This window comes from Vicugna pacos, chromosome 25 (genome assembly GCF_048564905.1).
Source record: "Vicugna pacos chromosome 25, VicPac4, whole genome shotgun sequence".
Taxonomy (NCBI): Eukaryota; Metazoa; Chordata; class Mammalia; order Artiodactyla; family Camelidae; genus Vicugna; species Vicugna pacos.
Window position 1 is genome coordinate 33,341,304 of NC_133011.1, and position 22,960 is coordinate 33,364,263.

Below are 22,960 nucleotides of genomic sequence, written 5' to 3' on the forward strand. Positions count from 1 at the left end.
AGCCTTAAGCTCAATGGCAGGTGTCCTGATAAAGAAAGGCAGAGAGGAGCTTGAGATGCAGAGAGACACGGCGACGTGGGCCATGTGAAGATGGGGGCGGAGACTGGAGTCTATGAACCAAGGAATCCATATATTGCCAGGGACCCTCAGAAGCCGGGAGAGAGGCAAGGGGCAGATTCTCCCACAGAGCTTCGGGGAGGAACCAAGGGGCTGACACCTTGATCTCGGACTTCTGCATCCAGAGCTGTGAGAGAAGGTGTTTCTGTTGCTTTCAGCCACCCGGTTTGTGGGCCTCTGTTACTGCAGACACACAGGAAACTAATACACAGCCCTCTGCTCTGATTTCCACAGAGCAGATCCTCAGTAAATAGGTGCTGAACATGCGGTTACCAGCGGGGAAGGAAGGGGGAGGGATAGATTAGGAGCTTGGGATTAACAGATACACATTACCGTACATAAAATAAACAACAGAGACTTACTGTATAGCACAGGGAACTATATTCAGTTTCTGTAATAAACTGTAATGGAAAAGCAACTGAAAAAAAAATTTATGTATGTACGCATATGACTAACCGAATCCCTTTGCTGTACACCTGAAACTCACATTGTAAATCGATTATACTTCAATAAAAAATAAGAATAAAAAGTAGATGCTGAATAAGTGAATGTATGAATGACCAGTAGTCTGAATCCTGCCAAGCGCCTGGCAGGGCCCCAGGTGCTCCCCACGGCCCCAGTGTTTGGCAGCAGGCACCCCGCTCCCTCGCCCCCAGCCCCACACTCAGCCCCAGCTCTCACCAGCCACCAGCTGTAAGTGCCTTCCTCCAGGAGCGCGTTCTTGGCCGTCAGCAGCGGCTGCATGGACCAGTTGAACCTCTCATCGAACCAGGAGGAGACCTTCCGCTGTCCGATGCAGCGGGCGCAGGTGCAGGGCCGGTTGGAGTACTTCATGAGCCTCTTCAAGTTCTCCGAGAGCTCGATGACCATCTGCTTGGGGAACCAGATGGTGGTCATCATGGTGTGGGAGTAGTTCAGGAAGAAGGAGGTGAGGAAGATAAAGAGCACGAGGAAGGTGAGGACTTTGAGAGTTTTTTTCCTCGGGGCCGCCATTTCTGGTTTCCCGATGGGGTGGCGGGTGCCTCCCAGGGATGGGCTGGAGCAAATCACACCTAACTGAGGAGGAGCTCGGGAGAAAGAGCCCAGAGACAGAAGCTCGATCACAAGGCAAGGCAGGGACTCCCAGGGAGCCTCAAAGCCTCACACAGCCAACTTCACTTCCATGGGGCGACAGCCACCTGGCAGTGCTGGACACCACCCGTGCCATTCAAAGGCTAAGTGGACCACTCGTGGTGGGTTGGCTCTGCTGACATACAATTTGTCTTTTTGGGAAATAAAGATGCTTGCTTTGTCAGCAACTCTTAAACAGCCGATAATGTCTCTTGATGAAGCTTTAATCAAACTTAATAACAGTGATATCCTTTTCCAACCAAAGGGGTTGAAGTGTAATTAATCCTTGTGACAGTCTAGGGTCCCTCGGAGGTGAGGACCTCGAAGGAAGCGTCACGGTGCAGGACAGAGGGAGGCTGCCTTTGCCACTGTCCTTTGGAAACGATGGTGCGGGATGATCCTTAATTAGGACTTGGTCTTGCCCGTGCTGTCACCAGAGGTGTGGTGCCGAAGTGGCTGGCTTGACAAAGGCACCGAGGGATGTCTGTCATCTGCACAGAAAAGGAGGAAGAAAACAGGATGAAATTCTAATGTTTCTCTCTCTCCACTTCCTCCCATCATCTTTTGCTCTCTTGTCAAGCCGATGTGGCAGGTGGCTATGGACAATTTTCTACCTTCTTGAGCCTCAGTATATGCATGTCTAAAATGGGATGGTGATGCCGATTCTGCAAGATTGCCCAGGGACATCTTTCCCACAGCCAGAACCCAGTGCCTTTAAGCGTTCAACTAAAATTTGTGAAATGAGTAAATGATGCACGTACAGTGCTGGGCACACAGAGATGCGAGCGTGTGCCACTCTCCCTCTCCCTCTTGGATTTTCTGAAGTTCACCAACAACAAAAATGGTCTGCTTAGCAGGTGGCCCAGGCTTACGCCTGGCCTAGGTTCAAGTACTGGTTTAGAAGTTCTACAGTTCTGGGAAAGTTATTTCACTTTCGGCACCCTCAGTTTCCCCTTCTGTAAAATGACGTAATAACACCTCCACTTACAGAATGATTATAAAGATAAGACAAAATGATATATGCCGTGTTTCCAGTATTCACGAAGCAATTGCTAGTCTTTAATTTTCCATTTTCAAGGTGTGAATGAATATTCTTGGATGGCCCACTAAGAGCCAGACAGGATGGTACATTCATATATTGTCTATTTCCTTAGATAATGGACAAAGTATACTGTCAGTTAGATAGGAGTTTCCCAGGTTGTCCCTAGAAGAAACTAAGATTCAAAGAGGTTAAATGACTCGCCCAAGGTCATGGGGAAAAGGAGAAGCGGGGTTTGAACCCAGATCCACAATCGCTGATTTATGTGCACCTGGAACAGGGGCAGCGGCTCTGCCCCGGACAGGACACCCTGTCTGTTAACTGGTCTCCACATGACCACAGTTGGAGGGATATAGAGAAAGGGGAGGTTATTTAATCAAAGAAAGCCAGCGAGGCCTCCTCAGATGCCCGTAACACAGGTCCCCACGCTGCGCTGGCTCTCTGGGCTTCTGCAGAGCGCAGCTGCGGGCCCTCCCCTGCACTGGGACATGAGCACTTCGCCCTTGGCTTGGAATGTGCGTCTCTGTTTGTCTGATCGATTCCTTCCCCATCCTCAACATGCAGACTTATCAATGGGCAGGAGAGATATATATAAATTTATTTCCGCCCCCACCAGGAAAGTGGCCATGGGAGGGAGACCGATTACCTTCTGGACAGCTCAAAAATCAGATGAAATCCACAGTGCCTTCCTGGAGAGGCCCAGGGCTCAAGACGTGTTGCAACGTCCTACTGCTTCCCCAGCATCTCAGCCCCAGGGGCAAGGTCTTTCCATTTGCTTACTGCTTCATTTCTACTTGTCATGACGACCTGACTTGTACCGACAGCCTAATGGTGTCTGGAGTTGTCCCTTCCAGCCGCCCTTGTTCCTCCAGCAGCAGCAGCTCTGCCATCTGAGTTAGATTACCCTGCTTATCCTCAAGGGCGGGCTCTGATTCAACCTGGCAGGCAGAGCCTTCCCACCCCTCCTCCCCCAGTAACTGGTCCAGGGATGGATACGTAGCCTGATTCATCCAGAGTGAAACACTTGATTTTGTAGGGAGGTTCGACACATTCTTTGGCCCTGGCCACTTTGCCACTTGGATGTGGATGGAGGTCATGGTCACGCTGGACATCTCGCTAGCTCCTTAGAAGAGGTGAGGACTGAACGGGGCCAGACAAGTGGTGCTGAATCCCCTGTCTAGCCGTCCCTGCAGCCCACCCTGCACCTTGACTTTCTGGCGACATGAGCGAATAAATCCACTTTATTGTTTAAAGCAGATTGCTCGTAACCTGAAGCAACATGACTAACCCACAGGTCACAGTTGCTCTGCTGTCTGGAAAATCCACCCCACCCCGCTTGGCTTGGATTCCTTCTACAGGGCTCAGCTGGCGCTGACTCCTGGAGGGAGGCCTGCCCACTCCTGGCCTGAGTTGAGGCCTCTTCTGGCTTCCACGGGGTCCTGACTCTGCTCCACATGCTCTGTGTACTTATCTGTCTCCTCCCTGGGCTGCGGGCTCTGTGAGGATAGAAACGCAGTCTCACTCACTGCCCTTGCCCTGTCACCTGCATCACACGTGGCATGAAGGAACGCAGAGGTGAATGATGGAAAAGGCAAGGGCCACTGATTCAGAGGTGAGATCTGAGCAAGAAAGCACAGACTGAGAGTCGGAAGATTCCGATTCTCACCAGGCTGCAAGACCCATTTGCTGTGTGACTATGAACAAGTTACCTACCCTCTCTGACCCATTCCTTCAACTGGAAAATGGGGCTGACAGCATGGATTCTGTCTACTTCTCTGAGCTGTCAGTTGAGTGAGGTCTGTCAATTCATTTGATTGACGCACTCTGTATTTGCTGGGGCCCTGTGCTGTGCCAGGCTCTGGGCGAGGTGGCTGTGATCTAGCGTGAAAAGTTCTAAGGTGGGAGCATCCCTGACATCCGCAAGGCCCCAGTGACTTTGGGAGAAAGGAGGCCGGTGCCCCTGGATCGGGGAGCAGTAGGTGGTGGGATCAGAGCGGAGCAGGCCTGTCTGTAGTGGGCTGGAGGGTGTGCGGAGCTGCAGAAGCCACGGTCAAGTCCAAGTTTCTCTGGATGACGTGGAGACGCACTGCAGGGTCTGAGCAGAGGAGGCGCATGGTCTCGTTACACTTGCCTTTGTAATAAGCAGGGTCCACTGCTGCTCTTACTGACTCCATCCTGATGCCAAGAGCAGAGACAAGTTCACTGAAATGGATGGCCACTGAGCCTTGTTGATCAAGTAAATACCAAAGGAGAGGTTAGGTTCCCTACAATGTCCCAGCTCCCTGAGAGAGATGTTAATGTTCTACGCGAATGCTGGAAGGGGAGCGGAGGGGTAAGAGTTGGGACAGAGGACAAGGCTGAGCTGCAGAAGCCGGGGGATCGTGACACCTTCCTCCCACCCATCTGGCACAACGTGGTAGCTGCATCTCCAAAGCCAGAATGCCCGTTCTCATCCCACCTCCCAGCAGACACTTCCAGGCTGGTATCAGTTAGCACTTTTGGAAGCCTTGGAAAACACTGCAGTGGAAAAGCAGGAACAGCCCTCTACCTCTTCCCCAGCCCCAGGGAAGAAATGAAGAAAGCGTGACTTCTTGTACTTTACTGAGCGAGGCAGCCTGCAACACACGGGGAATGCCAGCCCTGGCTCCCTGAGACGGAACCTCGGCCAAGACGCCATGGGCCAAAGATCTCCGCATGCCAACTGCACGGTGAGGGAGGCTGGCCACGCCTCACCGAAACAAAGAGAAAGAGGAGAGGGAGGGGAAGAGGACACAGCTCCCCGTCCTGTGTGCGGAGAGACAGTCGTCTCCCAGCCACAGACTGGCGTACTGGAGAAGGCACAGAGAACGTGTCTGTGACAGTCTAATGGGGTCACCAGCATGATGCTGACACATGTCAGTGTCCTTTCAAGGACTCAGAAAGTAAGGATTTTCCCGAAGGGGGGTCCCTAATAGACAGAGACTCCCCCGGCAGTAGGAAGACGGGGGCAATTGCCAGCCACTGAGAGAAGAGTGGTTTCAAATCCTGGGAAAACCAAATGAATGAACAGTATGGGTTCGTGAATGTTTGGTTAACGCCCGCTGAACTACACAGTAGTTCTCAAAGGCTAGGATGCCCTCTGAACTCTTTGCAGAGCCTCCTGTACCTTCATTGTTGGTGAAATGACTGTGTGAACATGGCACGCTGTCGGCAATGCCAGCGCTTCTAACAAAGAGCTGCCATGACTGTTCTCCATGGGGCCCACACATCAACTGAGCAAAATGAGCAATCACATTTGTTTTCCTGAAATGGGAAACTAAGGTTCAGAGAAGGCAAGTGACTTGTCCAAGGTCACACAGCAAGTCAGTGGCAAAGCCAGCACTTTGCTCCAGGCTTCTGCCTGTTCCTGGGCCCTCCTCTGCAGACCCAGCTAATTGTCCTACTTTCTCAGGGCCTGCTCTCATCTTCATCATTTCCTTCCTTGTCATTTCTTTGGGTTGGAAATTTGTCATCTTTCCAACTTCCTGAGATAGACACTACCTGGTCCATCCTCTCTTTTGCTGTGTCTCATCTGTTTGAATTATATCTTACATTCATTTTAGGAATTGTTTTTTCAGTTCTAGAGTTTCCATCTGAGTCATTTTTTTGTAAGTTCTAGTTTTCAGGTGAAACTCTCCACCTTGACATCGATTTTCCTGCAATTATCCATCGCAGGTATTTTACAGACCATGTCTAACCCTTGTGACGTTTGCATGAGATGTGGCTCTATTGCTATTGTCTGTTTTCTCTTCTTCTCTCTCTTTGGTCATTTGGTTCTGTCTCCTGGCATGTCTGGTAAAGGTGGAGAATGAGGATAAGATTGTCTCACTCAGGGAGGAATCTGTTTGCTCCTGGAGGCAGGCAAAGCACGGGCCCATGGCCTTGCTCCAGTTGGTACGTGGGATAATCGGGGCTGCACTTAATCTTTGTGATGACTGGTTATTTCTGGTTTGTTCTGACTTACGGGCAGAGCCCTTCTGAAGAGGAAGCTGAGATACCCACCAAGGGGCCTCTTCCCTGCTCTCACTTCTAATTTCTGTCTCCCCTACACTGTGGGATCGTCAAAAGCTCAGTCTAGCTTTTCAGCCTCTCAGCTGCTGTTTCCAGCTTGTTTCCTTAGGCTCTGGGCCCAGGCAATTTAAATCCTGGCAAATGCTTTGAAAGGAAAAAGAGGTGCAGAATAATGACTCCCTTCCTGTGGTTTCCGTCGCTCGAGGTTCTTGGCTCCTTCGTTACAGCTGACTTGATAGTCCTGAATTCCATTTTTATTTCATTCCATCATTATTATTTTTCACTCCTGACCTCCTGAGACTGCTTGTCCTCCGGAATTTCTAGGAGCCAGCACATCCCTCATGCAGGAAGGTGGTGGGAAATATCAGGCTCACCCCACTCACTTCCCTTCTCTCAGAAATCTACATTCCTCAAGTCCTGGCTGCCTTGGTTGTTCTCTCACACCTTCAAAGGCCTGAATTTCCATCTCATCCAGCTTTGCTAGTCCGTGGTGGGATAAGCAGTCTGACACTTCAGCCACAGCCGGAGCAGGGAAGCCACGGGATCCATCTTCACCGTGTGCCTGGCGTGGCGTCCTGCACATGTCAGGGGCTTGGCAAATCTGGAGCAAGGGGGAGGGGCAGAGAGGCCCCGGAGGTCCCAGGACAAGTCTCCTCACACCAGCTGCAGCCCCTCGCCTGCCACCATCTCCCTGCCCCCAAAGATGCCCGGCTCCACCTGCCTTCGCTTTGCCTCCTCCCACACCAGCTTTGGGCTACACTGTGAGGATGACTTCCTGGCTCAGCCCGTCCTGAGGACACGGTGAGCAGTCGTGAGGAATCAGCATCTGTGAACCCTCTGACCACTGATGAATCAATCCCAGCATGCCCTGGCCTTCGGGGTCCTGGCGGGTTTCACATGGTAGCCCAGGGTGTAATGAAATCAGAACCGACTGGTGAAGGGCCGCCCCACCAAGCCTTCTACCAAAGAAGAACAATTCTGGAGGAGTGGCCGAGACGGCAGAGGAGGAAGACCCTAAGTTCACCTCCTCCCATGGGCACGAAATAATTACAACTATTTACAGAGCAACTGTTGATGAGAAAGACCAGCATCTAGTAGAAAAGAGCTTCTACAAGTGAAGATCTAAAGATGAAACCACAACGAAAGGGGTAGGAGGGGCAGACCCATACACTCTCAGGCGGGCAACACACAAACAGGGGGATAATTACCACTGCAGGGGTTCTCCCCCAGGAGTGAGGGGTTGGAGCCCCATGTCTGCCGCCCCAGCCCGAGGGTCCTGCGCCAGGAGGACAAGCCCCTGAACGTTTAGCTTTGCAGGCCAGTGGGGCTACTTTCGGGAGAAGCAGAGGGAGACAGAGGCGCCGCTCTTAAAGGGAGCACGCAAGCCCTCGCACTGGTGCTGGCCGGGGCCATGGTGGAATCCTCCCTCCAGCTTTCAAGCTCCCAGCCCCAGCCAACAGCCTCTGGGCAGCAGTACTGGGGCGCCTCAGACCAAGCAACTAACTGGGCAGGGACACAGCCCCAGCCACCAGCAGGGCAACGGCCACAGGAACCCCTAAGCCCACAGTCACCCCGGGAATCAGCTCTGTCCACCAGACGGCCTAGGACCATGCCTCGCATGCCAGAGGGAGGGCACCAGCCCCAGGAACCACCAGGTGCTTTTTTTTATTATAGGTCATTACAAGATTCTGAATATAGTTCCCCGTGCTATGAAGTAGGACCTTGCTGTTTATCCTTTTTATATATAGTAGTTAGTATCTGCAAATCCCTATGTAATAAAGAATAATATGAAATGGAATATATAACTGAATCACTATGCTGTAACCAGAAATTAACACAACACTGCAATACTTCAACAAACAAATAAATAGTGCAAAAAATTTAAAGAAAATGAGGACAATTTAAAAGACTTCTGGGACAGCATCACACATACTAATATTTACATTATAGGGGGTTCCAGAAGGAGACGAGCAAGACAAAGGGGCAGAGAACATATCTGAAGACATAATAGCTGAAAACTCTCAAAGTTAGTAGAAGGAAAGAAATCATAAAAATCAGAACAGAAATAAATGAAATAGAGACTAAAAAAAAAAAGACATCTGCCAAGACTAAACCAAAAATAGATATAACATATGAACAGATTAGCTGTAATGAAATTGAATCAGTAATTTAAAAATCTCCCAGCAAACAACAGTCCAGGACCAGATGGCGAGCTCCACCAAACACTCAGAGAAGAGTTAACACCTGTCTTTCTCAAACTGCACCAAAAGACTGCAGAGAAAGAAGCAGTTTTGAACTCATTCTATGAGGCCACCATCACCCTGACACCAAAACCAGACATTCACACAGATGTCACACAAAAAAGGAAACTACAGGCCAATAGCACTGACTAACATAGATGCAAAAATCCTCAACAGAATATTGGGATGTTAGGTTTTATTGCTGACATCCCTCCAGAGGTCTGTGTTTTCCAGCAGGGAGCACCCACTAACACCCCCGCCCGCTCTCACTTCTGCCATGGAGGCTGAGCTCAGAAAGGGGAAGTGACTCAACCGATGACACACAGGAAAATGCCAGAGCTGAGGGGGAACCAGGCCCCAGACTCCCAGACAGGCTTTCCTTAGAAGGAACCCACTCTATTCAGCAGCTGCCCCAGTGTGGCTGTTTCCCTATTCCCCAGGGGAAGGGGCTTGGAAGGGGTCTTGGGGTGAGATTTTCATCCATCAGGAGAAGGAGCGAGAAGGGGCTGAGGTAGAGAGGTCAGGAGTTGATCCAACAGCTACAGCCAGGGGTGTGGTCCTGCAGGAAAACCTAAAGGCGCTGAGCCCTTTGCGGTGGGACCCAGGCGTCACACAGGCTGCTGGAGGTTCAAGTCCCTCATATATAAAACGGAGGTTAAAAACCATCCCTGCCTCTCAGGGGGCCACACAGAGCACTAATTAATCTATTAACAGTAAGGACACCTCCATTCATGGCGGGCTCTCTCTTTGCCAGACCCTGTTTTAAATACGATACTGGATCAAATTGCTGGAGCCCATGACAGTCATGGTGCTGGTACTCGGTACCATCTCCATCTTTCAGAGGCGGGAACAGAGGCCCACAGCTGTCAAGAGACCTGCTCAAGGAGCTGGGATTCCGGGCAAGGGAGAGCCCAGAGGGTGGTGTCTGGTTCCGAGTTGTCGAGTCAGGCCCTGCCCTGAGCCCTGCGGCATCTGTGCTGAACGAGAGGGATGGTGATGATCCCCACTGCACGGTGGCGGTGGCGGTGGCGGTGTGGGCATTGAACAGGGTTTGCGTGTGGCCAGCTCAGGGCCTGGCAGGGGTAGGGATGTGAACCCTCCTTTCCCTGTTTTGTTTTCTCCAGCTCAGCTCCACCCTCTGAGTCACACACAAAACTAGCAGTCAGGCTCCTGCAGTCCAGCCCGGACCTGGCCCTCCCTCCTCTCCGGGGTCAGGAAGGACCAGCCTTGGCTACAGCCCGACCCACATCCCTCCAGAACACACCACTGAGAGGAGCCGAGCCTGGGTGAGGTGAGGCCTGAGGGGAGGTCCCGGCCATGCAGAGGCAAGCAGGCCATGACGGGAAGTAAGCCGGGAACCCTGCCCGACCTCCCAGCCCACCCGCCCGCCTGCCCTACAGACCGCACACTTCAGGCTGCAACTTTTGGCGTGAAGGTTCCAGCCTGCAGGCCTGCCACCCAGATTTCAATTTACCAACCCCACCAATGCGTGAGTCAGTTCCCAAAATCAACCTCTGAATGCACATATACAGTTGAATATACCAATACATCTGTTGGTGCTGGTTTTCTGGAGAACCGGTTGCTACAGCCTCCTTCAGTGTCGGGGAGGGGAGAGTGTCGGACGTCCGGTAATTACTCAGAGAGGACAGGGCCTCCAGGCAGAGGAAGCTGCCGGTGCAAAGGCCTCTCAGGAGACCAAGTGAGTCCCAAGGAACTGAAAAAGATAAGGCTACGTGGGGCAGAAACCCAGAGAGGAAGATGCTGGGGGGGCTGGGGTAGGGGTGGGGCAGGCAAGGGCTGGCGGTCCCATAAGGTCTGGAGCCACATCTCCATGGAGCCATGGGAAGCCCCTTTGGGTTTTGAAACTGTGGGGTTTCCTGATCAGGCCCAGGAGGGCCCAGACTTGCATAAGTCACATTTTCCTGGAGGAAAATCAGGACTGACAGAACCTCACGCCCTGCAGCGCCATCCCCAACCATCCCACCCCCGCCTGCCAGGGAGGGCCGAGTGTGTGCAGCCAGGGAGGGCCGAGTGTGTGCAGCCAGGCCTTCTAGGGGCTCGGGGTTCCCTCCAGATGGTCTCTCCACCTCTGGCACCCTGCTCTGCACCCCGGGCTGCCTGAGGGCCTGCACTCGGGGTTTCCACGCTGGCTGGATTCTGGTCGGCTTTGACACATGGGGACACAGAAAGGAGGTTGGAGGGAGAAAGGGGGCTGAGGTCACGTGGTTATGGCCCTGGGCACCTCCCTGGGGGCAGCCGAGACCAGGTGACCTCTAGCTCCTGTCAAGTGGCCCTCTCCACGTAATGGCTGTTTTGGGGTCCCAGGAACACCTCTGTCCTCGTCCTCTTGACTCTTAGTCCTAGGGTTAGCGACATCCCACTGTTTTCATCGCCAAGGACCACACTGACCTCGGGTTTCCTACCACAGACCCTGCCCTTGTGGATAACCCTTTCATTAAACTGCCTTCGTGACCCACTTGGAGTCCACCACCTGCATCCGGCCAGGATGCTGATGGGGGCAAGTGGCCCCACAGTCTTGCCTGCTGCAAAACTCTGAGGTCTATGCAAGCAGCAGCCCCTGGAGGCTGGGCCCGCAGGGAGCCATGCCTCTCCACCCCTCCTCTCCCCAGAGGAACAAGCTGCTCTAGGAACAGCCCTGGCAGCCTCAGAGGATTTGCAGGAAGAGCTGCTAGGCCAGCTGGACGGCCCTGAGCCCCAGCTCCCCTCCCACCTCGGGAGCTGCTCTTTCTGGAATCCTCCCAATGCTGCTCCCACCACTGCCTGGGACTCAGCCATCAGGAGGCCTCCTGGTCCTCCTTGTGCCATTGAGATGGGCTATGGCAGGGACAGAAGCCAGTGGTGTTGGAGTGTTGTGTTTCCCTGTCCAGGGGCTCCCAGTGGGCACCACTCAGGCTCCAGATTCACCCCGGGTCCCAACAGGGGGTGTGCTAACGAGCACCCCCTCAGGCTCCCTGGTGACACCCACCAGGCACCTCCTCGCAGGACCTCCCACAGGATCACAGGACCGCAGGGGAGTCCTGAGCAGGGCAAGGCAGCTTTAGCCCTTGGCTGCTCTGGGTTGTAACTGCAGCCCTGCCTCCACCCTGTGGCTTGGGAAGCCCGTCTTTTGGGGGCTTCAGTTTCCCCCCTCCTTCCTGCACTGGCTTGACCTTTTACCCCTTTCCGTCACACCTGAGAAATGCCAGCCAGTTGGGAGAATCCTCTCTTGTGCTTGCAAAAATCTTCCTCTCCTTACCCAAGTACTACCTGCTTGCTGCTTTGCTGGGGGGCTGGAAGAGAAAGCAGACGCCCAGAAGCACCGTCAGTGCCTCAGAACAGGCAGCTCGGGGAAGCGCCCCCGAGAAACACGATTAACCAGGATTAGGGTCATATGACAAGGAACTGGATGTATTTTCATATTTTGAACTGCACAAAAGGAATTTAAATCCACAAATCTTCTTACGGGTGTGGACTGAGGGGTCCTCCATTCGGAGTCCAAAGACATCCATGCAATATCGGAAGCGTGTGACGTGGTCGGGAATTCAAGGAGTCACACTGCGTGTTCACGTCCGTCCAGGCTGATGCCCGCCCCCAGAAGAGAGAGGGGTTTCCCTGATTTGGGTGGTGCAGAAGTCATGACGAGGGAAAGACAATTCAGAACGATGAAACCCTCACCCAATCCCCGCCTTGGAGAGCTAGTTCTAAAGAGCTTTGCATAAGTGAGGGGCTGGAGTCCTGAATTGTCTTACAGAGATAATTTCCCCCTAGGCCCCCTGACTTCCATGGGGAGATTTTAACTCTAATTATGCACAGGGGCATCCAGAAGGCTCCTGAAGGGGTTGGAGGTTGATCTCTGGTGATGCCCAGAAGAGGGGTTCAGACTGCAGGATACACCCAGCGGCTAAAGTGGCGAGGACCCCAGCACCCACCACTGTTCTGGGAATGGGGGGGGGCCCAGACAACAAGCACGTGTCTGGCATAAACCATTCCCAGGAATCAAGGGTCAGAAGGGCATTGTGGTGTCCAGTGGGGTCGCTGGGATAAAACTGCCCTGAACCAGCCCTCCCCACCACCCGTCTGAGCCCCACTCGGGAGGAGAGGAAGGGCAGCTCAGCCGGTTCGAGCCCTCGGCACCTGGGGCCAGGCCATCCTTGTGCGGCCCCCTTCCAAGCCCCCCTCTTGGGAAAGGAAGGGGACCTTGCCCCTTTGACAGGGGACGGTGCAGCAGTCCACTGGGAGCACTGAGAACACGGGCGCCCAGAGCAGGTGTGCAAGGATGGAGTCACGAGGACCAGGGAGCTCCCAGGGCAGCTGAGACCAGGCAGCCCTGCCCGGGCTCAGGGCGGGAAGTCTGAGGAAACACGGGCAGCCTGGGGCAGCAGACGCCCCGCTAGCAGGGCAGGAGCACACAGGCCAGCGATGACCATCTCACAGTGGGGGGACTTGGCAGACGTCCCCAGAGCCGGGAGTAGCCGAGGGGCAGGGCGGCTTGGAGCCACGGGAGAGAGTGAGAACCACGTTGGCATCTCCCCATAGCTTGTGAAATCTGTGCTAATGTATGTCAGGAAGGAGACTCAGGGACTTGTCCCCAGTGTCCACAGCTGTGCACCGGGTACCGAGCTGGGCGCTTCTCCCAGGGTGCCGGCGGGGAGGCTGCCTCACATAGTGAAGGCTGATGGCACTTGTTCAAGGGCACACGGCCAGTGATGGACCTGAGAGTCAACCCTGAGTCAAAGCTGCACTGCAGCTGCCGTGCTGAGGTGGGGCGGGGGGGGGCACTGCCCTGTGAGTGTTTGCATCTTAGTCCCCGCAGGGTAATGTTAGGGACTGGGCAATGACCCTCACCCTCTCCCTTGGGCTCCTCTGGCCTCGCTTCTCACCTGTAATTAGCAGATATGAAGGTGCCTCACCTTCCAAGTGCTTATTTAACCCTACCCATCAGGCAAGCTGTGGATGGAGGCAGAGGACTCAGGCCAGCTTCCATTTCCTGTGGGGGAGGTGGAAAGAGGATGGTGCTGCAGCTCCAAAGTCAGATTAGCTGTGGGACCTGGGACGGGCATCCAACCACACTGAGCCACACCTCGCTCTTGTGTGCAAAATCGAAACAGTAAGAATGCAAGCCTTGGGAGTCCTGAGGGGATGGAATGAGGCAGGGACAGCTCTGGCTTCCAGATCTGATCCCTCCTCTGTATGAATTCTATTAAGAGCAGATGTGTCCTGTGCACTGACTTTGGGCTAAGTGCACCTGTAAGAGCTGGTCCAAGAGCTTTATTCCAATCCAGTAATATGCCCATTTTTGGGATGAGAAAATGGAGGCTCAGAGAGGCTAAGCCACTTGGCCTAGGGCCGTACATTTTGTAAGAGCGATGTTAAAGGGTGAGCCAGGCAGTGGAGCTGCAGAGACTGGGCTCTGTTCCCAAGTACCTTCCCCTCAGCCTGAGCTGGTCTCACAGCCGGGTCCTGGCTGGAGCCCATCACCTCCCCTGCAGGCGCATCCATGGAGGCTCAGGGACCGTGCGCCCCCACTCAGCCCTACTCCCACCTCCACCCCTTCCCGCGAGGTGCTCACAGCTGCTACTCACCCTGGATACAATGGAGGAGGTAAGTCGAGCAGAAGAGAGGGAGTGAGCTACGCTGACTCTCAGGATGGCGAATGCCCCCCTTGTGGCCAGAGCCTTTCTGCCCCCAGCTCCTGAGGGCCGTGGGCGGGAGACGGCACTGCTTGTCCCCTGCTGCCCATCAAAGGGCCTCCCACATGGGGAACACAGCACTTTCAAAACCTCTTGTTCTACCTAATTTGCTTTAAAACACACAGGTGTCTTTTCATCTTTTCCTAAAATGTGGGGGTGAGAGGTGGGCTTTGAAGAGGCTGGCGACTGTCCCAGGGTCTCGGAGAGAGAAACCAAGGCTGCCAGGTGGCCAGTCCAGGCGGGTCCCTGGGAGCACACCTGACACCAGGCAGGGTCTCCATCTGAGAGTTCCAGCGCTCCTATTTGGCCAGAGGGGCAACCTCGCCAAGCCTTCCTGATCTGCAAATGCGACAGCACAAATATTCTTTGAGCATCCTGGGCTGACGCGGGGACCGCTGGAGTTTGTGGGAGAGATGCTATAGTAACTATGGCACAGCATGGGGTGGGAGCGAGGGATGATGAAATGAAATTCGTATTTTATGGCAAGGCAATAAAAATTTAAACGTAAAATTTTTCTTTGTCCATTTGGGCTTCCTCTTTCCATTTTAGTGCCTGTTATGCACCTGCACCAACCAGACCTTCTTAAGAGGTGACATTCCTTCTTAATCTCACAAAGGGTCACTACTCCTTAGGCAATAACGTTCCTTCTTCATCTTGTAAGGGGTCAGGGTGCCCCATGACTCACTCCTCGCTTTGTACGTGTAGAAATGGCTTGTGCAAACTGTCAATAACATATCCTTTGACACATAACCCTTTGTCTCAAAAACGTGTATAACTGTGCTTTGACCTCCAGTGGGTACAACAGTCCCCAGAGCTTTCTGAAAGACTGTCTCCCAGGTTCTGACCCTCAGGTTGGCTCAAATCAAATCTTTCACTTCTTTCTTAGATGGATTGTTGCTTAATTTTTTTCATCCACAGGGACAAGTTCTAATGAGGGGCCCAGCTGTTTTCTCTGGCTCTGTTCTTTTGCCTCCTGCAATCCTGATCTTTTCACCTCCTCTCCTTCCTCCTCCCAATCAATACTTTTTATGAGTGAGCAATACTTTTATCAGGGACGACACTGGCAGGTAAATTTTGCGTGGTCGTCTGTGTGTGTGTCGTGAACTAGAGCTACACATCAAACAGTTTTATTCTCGGTAAAGAAAAGGAGTGATCTAAAACCCAGAAGACTGAGTTATTAGGATGAGTTTGCGTCCTGTTACTAATGTAAATAATAAGCACATTGTCTTCAGATCCATGTCTGTATGAGATTCCCACAGCATGCCCGGATGCTGATTCCCTCCCTATTTTACAGGTAGACGTGCAAGCTTAGAAAATAAATGCCTTCTTATTGATAAGCCGGGCCTGGACTGGGTCCCAAGAGCCTTTACTCCCTTTTGTTTCCTGAGCTCAGCCTCTGAGGGCACTGACTGAGCTGTCATCTTCCCCAAGATCTAGAAGAGCTCAGGCTCCAAGCATGAAAGGAGGGGGTCTCTCCCACTTCACAGCAGCCCCGAGTCTCTGACCCCAGTCTCCTGTCCTCGCCAGCAACCCTGAAACCCTAACGCGCTAGCTTCTTAGCTTGTAAGTAGAATAAAACCAAATCGCAGAACTTACACCCTTGCAGTTCTACTCTCCACATCTTCACGTGTTTTGTTACTAACAGAACGTCCAGCCCCCAGCTGGTGAGTTTCATGTCTCCAGCCTCTTCTTCCCAGGAGCACCTCCCTGGCCGCCTCCCCCCACTTACACCCAGAATTCATGTGAGACTGGGATGTAGTGCATAGAATGGACCAGAAGAAAATCTGATTTGATTAAAGGAGAGACATTAGCTTTAGTTAGTAAACAAAGAACCAGTGTTAAGCCAATGAATTTGGGGCAGACAGTGACGAAAACAGGTAACACAGGGAGGCGAAAGTTTCTGAATGTTTACATTTTTGTGGCCCTGAGAGCAAGCTCAGCCATAAACTCCCCAGAGTTTGACCAAATGGAGAGAGGGGTGAGTCTGAGCCTGAACTGCCTTTGAGAGCACAGACGGTGTCTTATTTAGTTCTGTGTCTCTGGTGCTGTGCCCTCGGCCCTGGCCCCTGATGGGGGCCTGCTAGTGGGTAGATGGGCAGGTGGACAGCCCCGTGAAGCTGATGGGCTTGCTGGTCGACCACGTGGCTGCCTGCTCCTTGGGGAGGAAACAGAGATGGCTGGGCTCTGAGCCTCATGGGACAGGAGCTTTCTGACCCTTTCTTATGGAAACTTCCAAGGAACTCACAGCACCTAGACAGGACAGCTTGCTGATTATCATTTTTCCAGATGAATGAGATGCAGTTCATGGATGCAGACCTTCTGGGCTCCAAGGAAAGAGAGACATTCGTTTGCTCCCGGAAGTGAGTTTCTGCAGCCCCAGGTCTCAGACCAGGCAGAGGTGAGAACTATTTGAAGCTCTTATCAGAATGCCTGAGGCAGGGCCATTGTTGGGCACCTCTCTGCTGAGAGCCCCTGTCTATGAAATCAAAGGGGAGCTGCTGGAAGGCTCTGTCCCTGGGCCTGGCTGCTGTCTGCCTCGGAGGCAAAGGCTTGTGGCATTTCAGGATCACAGAGGATCATAGGGAGGGTCGCATCTGTCCGCTTTTGGTTTCCAGGTGCAGACACTGAGGCTCAGGGAGAGGATGTGACTTGCCCAAGGTTGTAAATGAGTCCGTGGTGACACTAATATTAGAACCCAGGGTCCCTAACTCCAAAACCAGGTCCTTTCCAGCACACCCAGCCCATGAGCCGCTCCAGCAGGAGCTATGCAAACATCAGTAGCACACAGATGGCAGGGCAAACAGCCCTGGCTGGGGCGGCCAGCCCAATCACAGCCTGCTAATGCCCCCACCCCTACCCCCACCCCAGGCTCCAGGTGCTGGAGCCCCCTCTCCTGCGGTCAGCCTGAGGTCAGTGGTGCAGCACCAAACCAATTTCTTGCTCTGTTCTGTGGTTTTGGAATCCAGATTCCTGCCCTGCTTGAAAGAGTGCATAACGGAGTGCTGAAAACTCAGTCTTGGTTTAAACATGCATTTTGAGAATAAATGCCAGACAAGAATGTGAAACTATTTCAAATGTCACCCAAGAATGAACTGTGCGAAGAGGATTAAGGAATGAGACAAGGAGTTTTCCTCTTAGAGATGCACCTATTCAATTCTGCTCCATTCATTTTCTGTTTAATTTTTCTTACTATACAACCACTCCTCCCTGCCACATCCCTAGACACCTGGAGGTGACAGATGAAGGGAACAATGGGGATGATTAGTGGTTGTGTTGCTGGGAAAGTGGGAAGGCAAATACACTGAGAATCAGAATCTAAGGGTTTGAAGGAACAATAAGTACATCCCCTGCCCCAGGACCTTTGCACATGCTATTTCTGCCACCTAGAACCCACTCTTGCTCCCTCACTGCATTCATGCTTCTTCCCAGCTACCCTCCTTGGAGAGGTCCTCCCTGATTACCCGAAACAGCATCAATGTCACTATCCCTTTGCTCAGCTGCATTTTCCTTCACAGCCTTAATCAGAAAATGACTCCATGGTATGCTGAATTCCTGCTTTGTCTGTCTGTCTGTCTGCCCCTACCAGGAGGGCAGGTGCTTCATCAGCTCCCTCACTGCTGTGTCCCCCTGGCTGAGAACGGTGGGAAGAACTCAAGAAATACACAAGGACTGAGCGCAGAGCGAAAGGGCCCCAAGCTCAGGGAGCAGAGGTTCATTCTGGCATGTGCATAGTGAAGGGGGGGTCTTGGGCATTTTCAGGCCTCAGTGTCCTCATATGATGAATGTGATGATTTCAATGGTAACTCCAATCAGGTCTGCCCACAAACAGCCGGTCACAGCAGCCAGCTCAGAGCAGGTGCCCCCTGATCTTTGGGCCTTGTATCTAGAGGTTTCCTCTCCTAGCTGAGCTCTGCATGTCCCCACCAAAACATCAGCCATCTTCAGGGAGAGGAAGTCAGAGCTCAGCCTACTGACTTCCTTTGGTTTTTGCAAAAACAGCAAAACTAAAAATACTACAAAACCACACTTTATATCTGTACTGTGCTCAGAACTGTGGCAAGCAAGCATGAGTCCTGCCTGCTGGGGTCCTCTGTGGCTGGGGCAGGACCCAGGGCACACAGCACGTGAGGAGGCACCTGGTCCTGCTGTGGGGCCCTGGGGTCTGGTTCCCAGAGATCTTGGAGCGTTAGACTGACTACCTGGAATAGTGGAATGGCCACTGTCAGCCCCGGGGGGCTCATTCCTGAACCCACGTGTGTATCTGGCTCTGGGTTTGTCCTGACCACGGCACGCACAGAGGATGGGGTTGTTTTTATCAAATGCCACCCTCTCCTCAGCCCTCTGCCTCCGTGGCTCTTCCCTGTCAACCCAGGAAGCTGCGTGAGCTTCGTCAATGCCTCACCGCTGCCCTAGCTGATAAACCACAGCCCGGGGTCAGCCTTAGCTGTATGTGGTCCATAGCCCACTAAGAAGATGGGCAAACTGAGGCCCAGTGAAGAGGAGGGGCTTGGCAAAGTCCACACAGTGTGATGTGGCAGGGCCAGACCTAGAACCAGCTTTCTAGACTTCTGGGTAAGAACATTTGTCAATTGTGGTTTTCACATCTTCTTTAAACTAGATCTCATCCAAGCAGACACTGGCTACTGAAACTGAGCTTTTCCAGTTGAGACGGGGGCGGGGACCTGTAGGACGGCTGCTGGGCCTCCACATCACCCCTACGGTGGTTTGAAAACCAAAGCCCTGAAAAGACCACACCCACTGTCCATGCTAGTGGCCTCTGAATGTCACACTCTCCTCCACCCCCACCCTGGGGTTTTCTCTGAAGACTTTGGAGACCAAATCAGGCAGTTAATTTGTGGTCATGTTACTAAATGGGGCTCATTCATTCTCAAAGGGTTTTAAAACATGGGCTCTAGGAAATCTTCCCAAAGAGGAGTAGGTTTCAAGGATGAAGAAGAGATGGGGGAGAGGGGACGTGACAGCAGCAGGACCAAGAGAGACCGGACACAGTCAGAGCGACAGCCAGGATGCAGGAGAGAGGCTGGTGCAGAGGGTCAGCACCCAATGGGTGCCTACATGGATGTCGGGGGGTCCCAGGCTGGACCCATCTCCACCGCCTGCCCTGCCCTCCTTCCCACTACAAAGTCAAGGATCTATTTCCAGAATCACAAAGAAAGACACATTCATCTTCAAAACAGTCTACGGATACGGTCTGCGTGTGGAGTATCCGATCTTTATAATGAGGGTAGAACGCATTTCTTATTGGTACGTGTTGGCGACCTGCTGAAGCATGTGAATGTGGCCAAAGAGGGAAACACTTTGGTAACCAGAACTTGCCAATAATCAGATGAACACCCCATTCCCCGAACACTGCCCGACCACAGAGGATTTGAAAAGGCTATCTTCTAAATGGACGGAGAGCCTTCTGTGTTCTGGAAGCTATCAGAGGCACAGGGAGAGATACAATGATAACCAAGCCACAGGTCCGCCACACTTGTGTGGACGAGAATGATCATTTCAACAGTTTAAGGCACAGAAAATGAAGCAATTAAGAGCCCAGATCCTGGTGTCAGAGAGAGCTGGGTTGAAATCCCAGCTCTGCCACTTACCAGCTGTGTGACCTTGGGGAGTTCCTTAACCTCTCTGAGCCTCAGTTTCTTCATCTGGAAAATAGAAAAAACTGCTGAGACTTCCCAGAGAGAGGATGAAGGCATGGGGAGCAGGCGGGTGTCAGGTGCAGCTCAGACACAGAGCAAGTGCTGATGTGAAGGAGCGGAGCACGGCGGGGAGGGAACGGCATCACCTTCAGGGCCCCAGGGAGGGGTGGTGGGGAGCTAGGGGACCTGAGTGCGGAGGCTTCCTGTTTCAAACTGTAAATGAAAGCACAGGGCTGCCCGACAGCTAAGAACACTTCCTGCTCTAGACAGAAGACAGAGGAGGGCGTGCTCCGATCCTGAGACCGCCACGCGCCTCACACTGAGCTCAGGAGCTTCTCACGTGGTTTGGCCTCGCAGGCAGCCCCGAGGCAGCGCCAGTGCGCGGTGACACAGAGGGTTAAACCGCTAAACCGAGGCTCGTCAGGAGGGGGCCTGGCAGAGTCAGAGCGGGGCTGGAAGCCCATCTGCCAGGCTGAACTCACAGGACAGAAGGCAGACCTGAGCAGGTGGCACCTGCCACTGAACTGGTGGCAAGTCCCAGGTCATGTGTAGCAGTGAGGGAGGGGATCTGATTCTAGAAAATTCTAACTGGCAGCCAGCAGACAGCTGTGAATTTTGCAAAGGAAGAGAGTACTTGAATCTAAAACTTAGGGAGGTACCAATGGTGTTTTAGCCTTTTTCCTAAATGCGGAGTGGATGAGGGGCCCTCCCTAAACAACAGTACACCCCGTGGTATTATTATTATTAACAAGCCTGTGGGCTTGTGGCAGCTTCAGCCTCATGCTGCCTTAGCTCTTGCCAACATGGAGTGTGCAAAACACGTTCCCCCCTGGCGGTGGGGATGAAAACAACCTTCCAAATGGTCGATTCCGCCCGGGCCTCCTTCTCTGCTCTCACCTGAGCGCACCTGCACCGGCGGCCCCGCGCTTGCGGGCCTGTGCCCGTCAATAATGGATGACTCGGAGGCCGGCAGACGTTAGTGTCACATAGCGGCCGCTCCGGCCGGCAGGAGGGAGTCGGCGCCCATGATGGGCCCGGCCTGCCTCTGACTCTCCACAGAAACAACATAGAAGGAGGAATTTTTAAAAATCATAAAATAGTTGAATTAAAGTACTTTCCAGAACGAGCAGCAGTTACTGCTTGCACCCTTGTTCCCGCCACATGCAGGGGAGCTTTGGGAGACACAGTCCTTCAGAAGCAATGCTGGGTGAGCCTCAAGGCCATCTCTGCAGTGGCAAGAGCAATGGGCTGTGAAGCCAGACCGCCAGCTCTGCCACTCCTGGCCGTGCACTCTTCAGTGTCACTTACTCTCAGTTCACTCATCTGTTAAGTAGGAATATTGAGAGTGCCTACCTCCTAGGGCTGCTGAAAAGATTAAGGTCTACGTACATAAACTGGTAAGAAGTAAGTGCTCTCGAAGGGCTAAATCATCACCATCGAATCATCATCACATCACCCCCATCATCATCACATCACCCCCATCATCATGTCATCATCCCCATCATCATGTCATCATCGTCATTATATCAGCAGCAGCAGCACCATCATCATCTCCGTCAGCATCATTATCTTAAAGTCATCACATCATCACCACGACCACCACCACCACCACCATCATCATCATCATCATCACCATCACCACCTGCTCTGGGCCAGCTGCCGCACATCTCATAGAAAGTGTCATCACTCCCATTTCCCAGATGAGGAAATTGAGCCTGAGAGAGTCAGCACACACTAAATGATTCATCACGCCAACAAGTAATTTAGCAGGGAGCTGGGAGGAGGCCCAGAACTTTCACTTACAACTCTCTTCTCCCCGCCACTGCCGGGCTGAGCACGTCAAGCAGGGAGCTTGGAAAGGCCAGCTGTCCACGTGTGCTTTCATCTTTTCATCCCCAGGTCATAGAGCCACCGGCTAAATAAACATCCTCAGACATAGTCCTTCCCAAGCAAGGCCAGATGTGGGAAAGGTAACATGAATTAGGAAAGAGAGACAAACACGGAATTTTTGAGTGCCGCCATGGAATCCCAAGAGGTCAGTCCAAGCTTGGTGGTTCTGTGTCAGAAACATCTCCAAATACAAGGCAGCCAGAATAAATTCCCCTGATGCCCATCCACACCCAGTCCTGTCACATGGGGTCTTTGTCATGGTGCTTTGCTGGTGGGGGACAGAATCTGTGGGAGGGGGCTTAGAGAATCACTGCCACCTTGGAGTTTATAACAACATCTTCGTGGAAAAGGATCTCTCTGAGTCAACCCTGGCTCTGAATGCTGCCCAGCCACCTCGAGGTAGCACAGAGGCCACAGGAAAATGAAATATGCTGAGATTTTCCTGACAAAGCCAATGTGATGGATCCTGGTCGGCCTGAGACAGGGCCTCGTCCACACAGCAGGCTCGTCCACACAGCAGTCTACACTGCTGGGAGCACAGCCCAGGTCTTCCCAACCCTGGATGGCTCCCCTCAACTGCCTCATGCTTCGCTGTAGGATTCCAAAAATGTGATCTCTGAGCACCTAATTTGTGCCAGGAATTGGAATAGGGGTCACGGATCAGAAGATAAGTGGAATGAGGGCTCATGCACTCAGGGGAACTCCCAGTCAGTCTTAACGTGGGACAAACTACCACCAGAATCTAGCTAGTGCTCCCAGGTCAGATGCTGTCCTAAGGGCCTGACCCATCACGTTCAACACAGCCCTACAGAAGACAGGCTTGTTATGGACTGACTGGTGTCCCCCATCAAATGCACGTGTTGAAGCCCCAACCTCCAGTGTGACTGCATTTGGAAATGGGGCTTTAGGGAAGGAATTAAGGCCACATGAGGTCCTAAGGGTAGGCCCTAATCTGATAGGACTGGTGTCTTTATAAGAAGTGCACTCAGAAGGCAGGCTGTCGGAGGACCTAGGGAGAAAGTGTTCATCTACACGCCAGGAAGAGAGGCCTCACCAGACCCCAGCCCTGCCAGAGCCTTGATCTGGGACCTGTGAGAAATAAACATTTCTGAGTAAGCCACCCTGTTCGTGTCCCTTGTCACGGCAGCCCTCGGAGACCAAGACCGGGCTGTAATTCTCACCCCCATT

The 22,960-nt window shown here is 52.8% G+C and overlaps 1 protein-coding gene across 2 annotated transcripts in view; it reads right to left on the reverse strand.

The window, feature by feature from the left end:
* ST3GAL1 (ST3 beta-galactoside alpha-2,3-sialyltransferase 1) overlaps nucleotides 1–22,960 on the reverse strand; it is an 84,545-nt gene that overhangs the window by 15,126 nt on the left and 46,459 nt on the right. The window contains exons 3-4 of one of the 2 annotated variants that reach the window (XM_072949751.1): nucleotides 19,835–19,888; nucleotides 799–1,718 (exon numbers count right to left, since the gene is read on the reverse strand). In XM_072949751.1, coding sequence (XP_072805852.1) covers nucleotides 799–1,110 — 312 coding nt within the window. In that variant the 5' untranslated portion in view covers nucleotides 1,111–1,718; nucleotides 19,835–19,888. The remainder of the gene's footprint in view (nucleotides 1–798; nucleotides 1,719–19,834; nucleotides 19,889–22,960) is intronic. The other variant, XM_072949752.1, reaches the window with a different exon arrangement.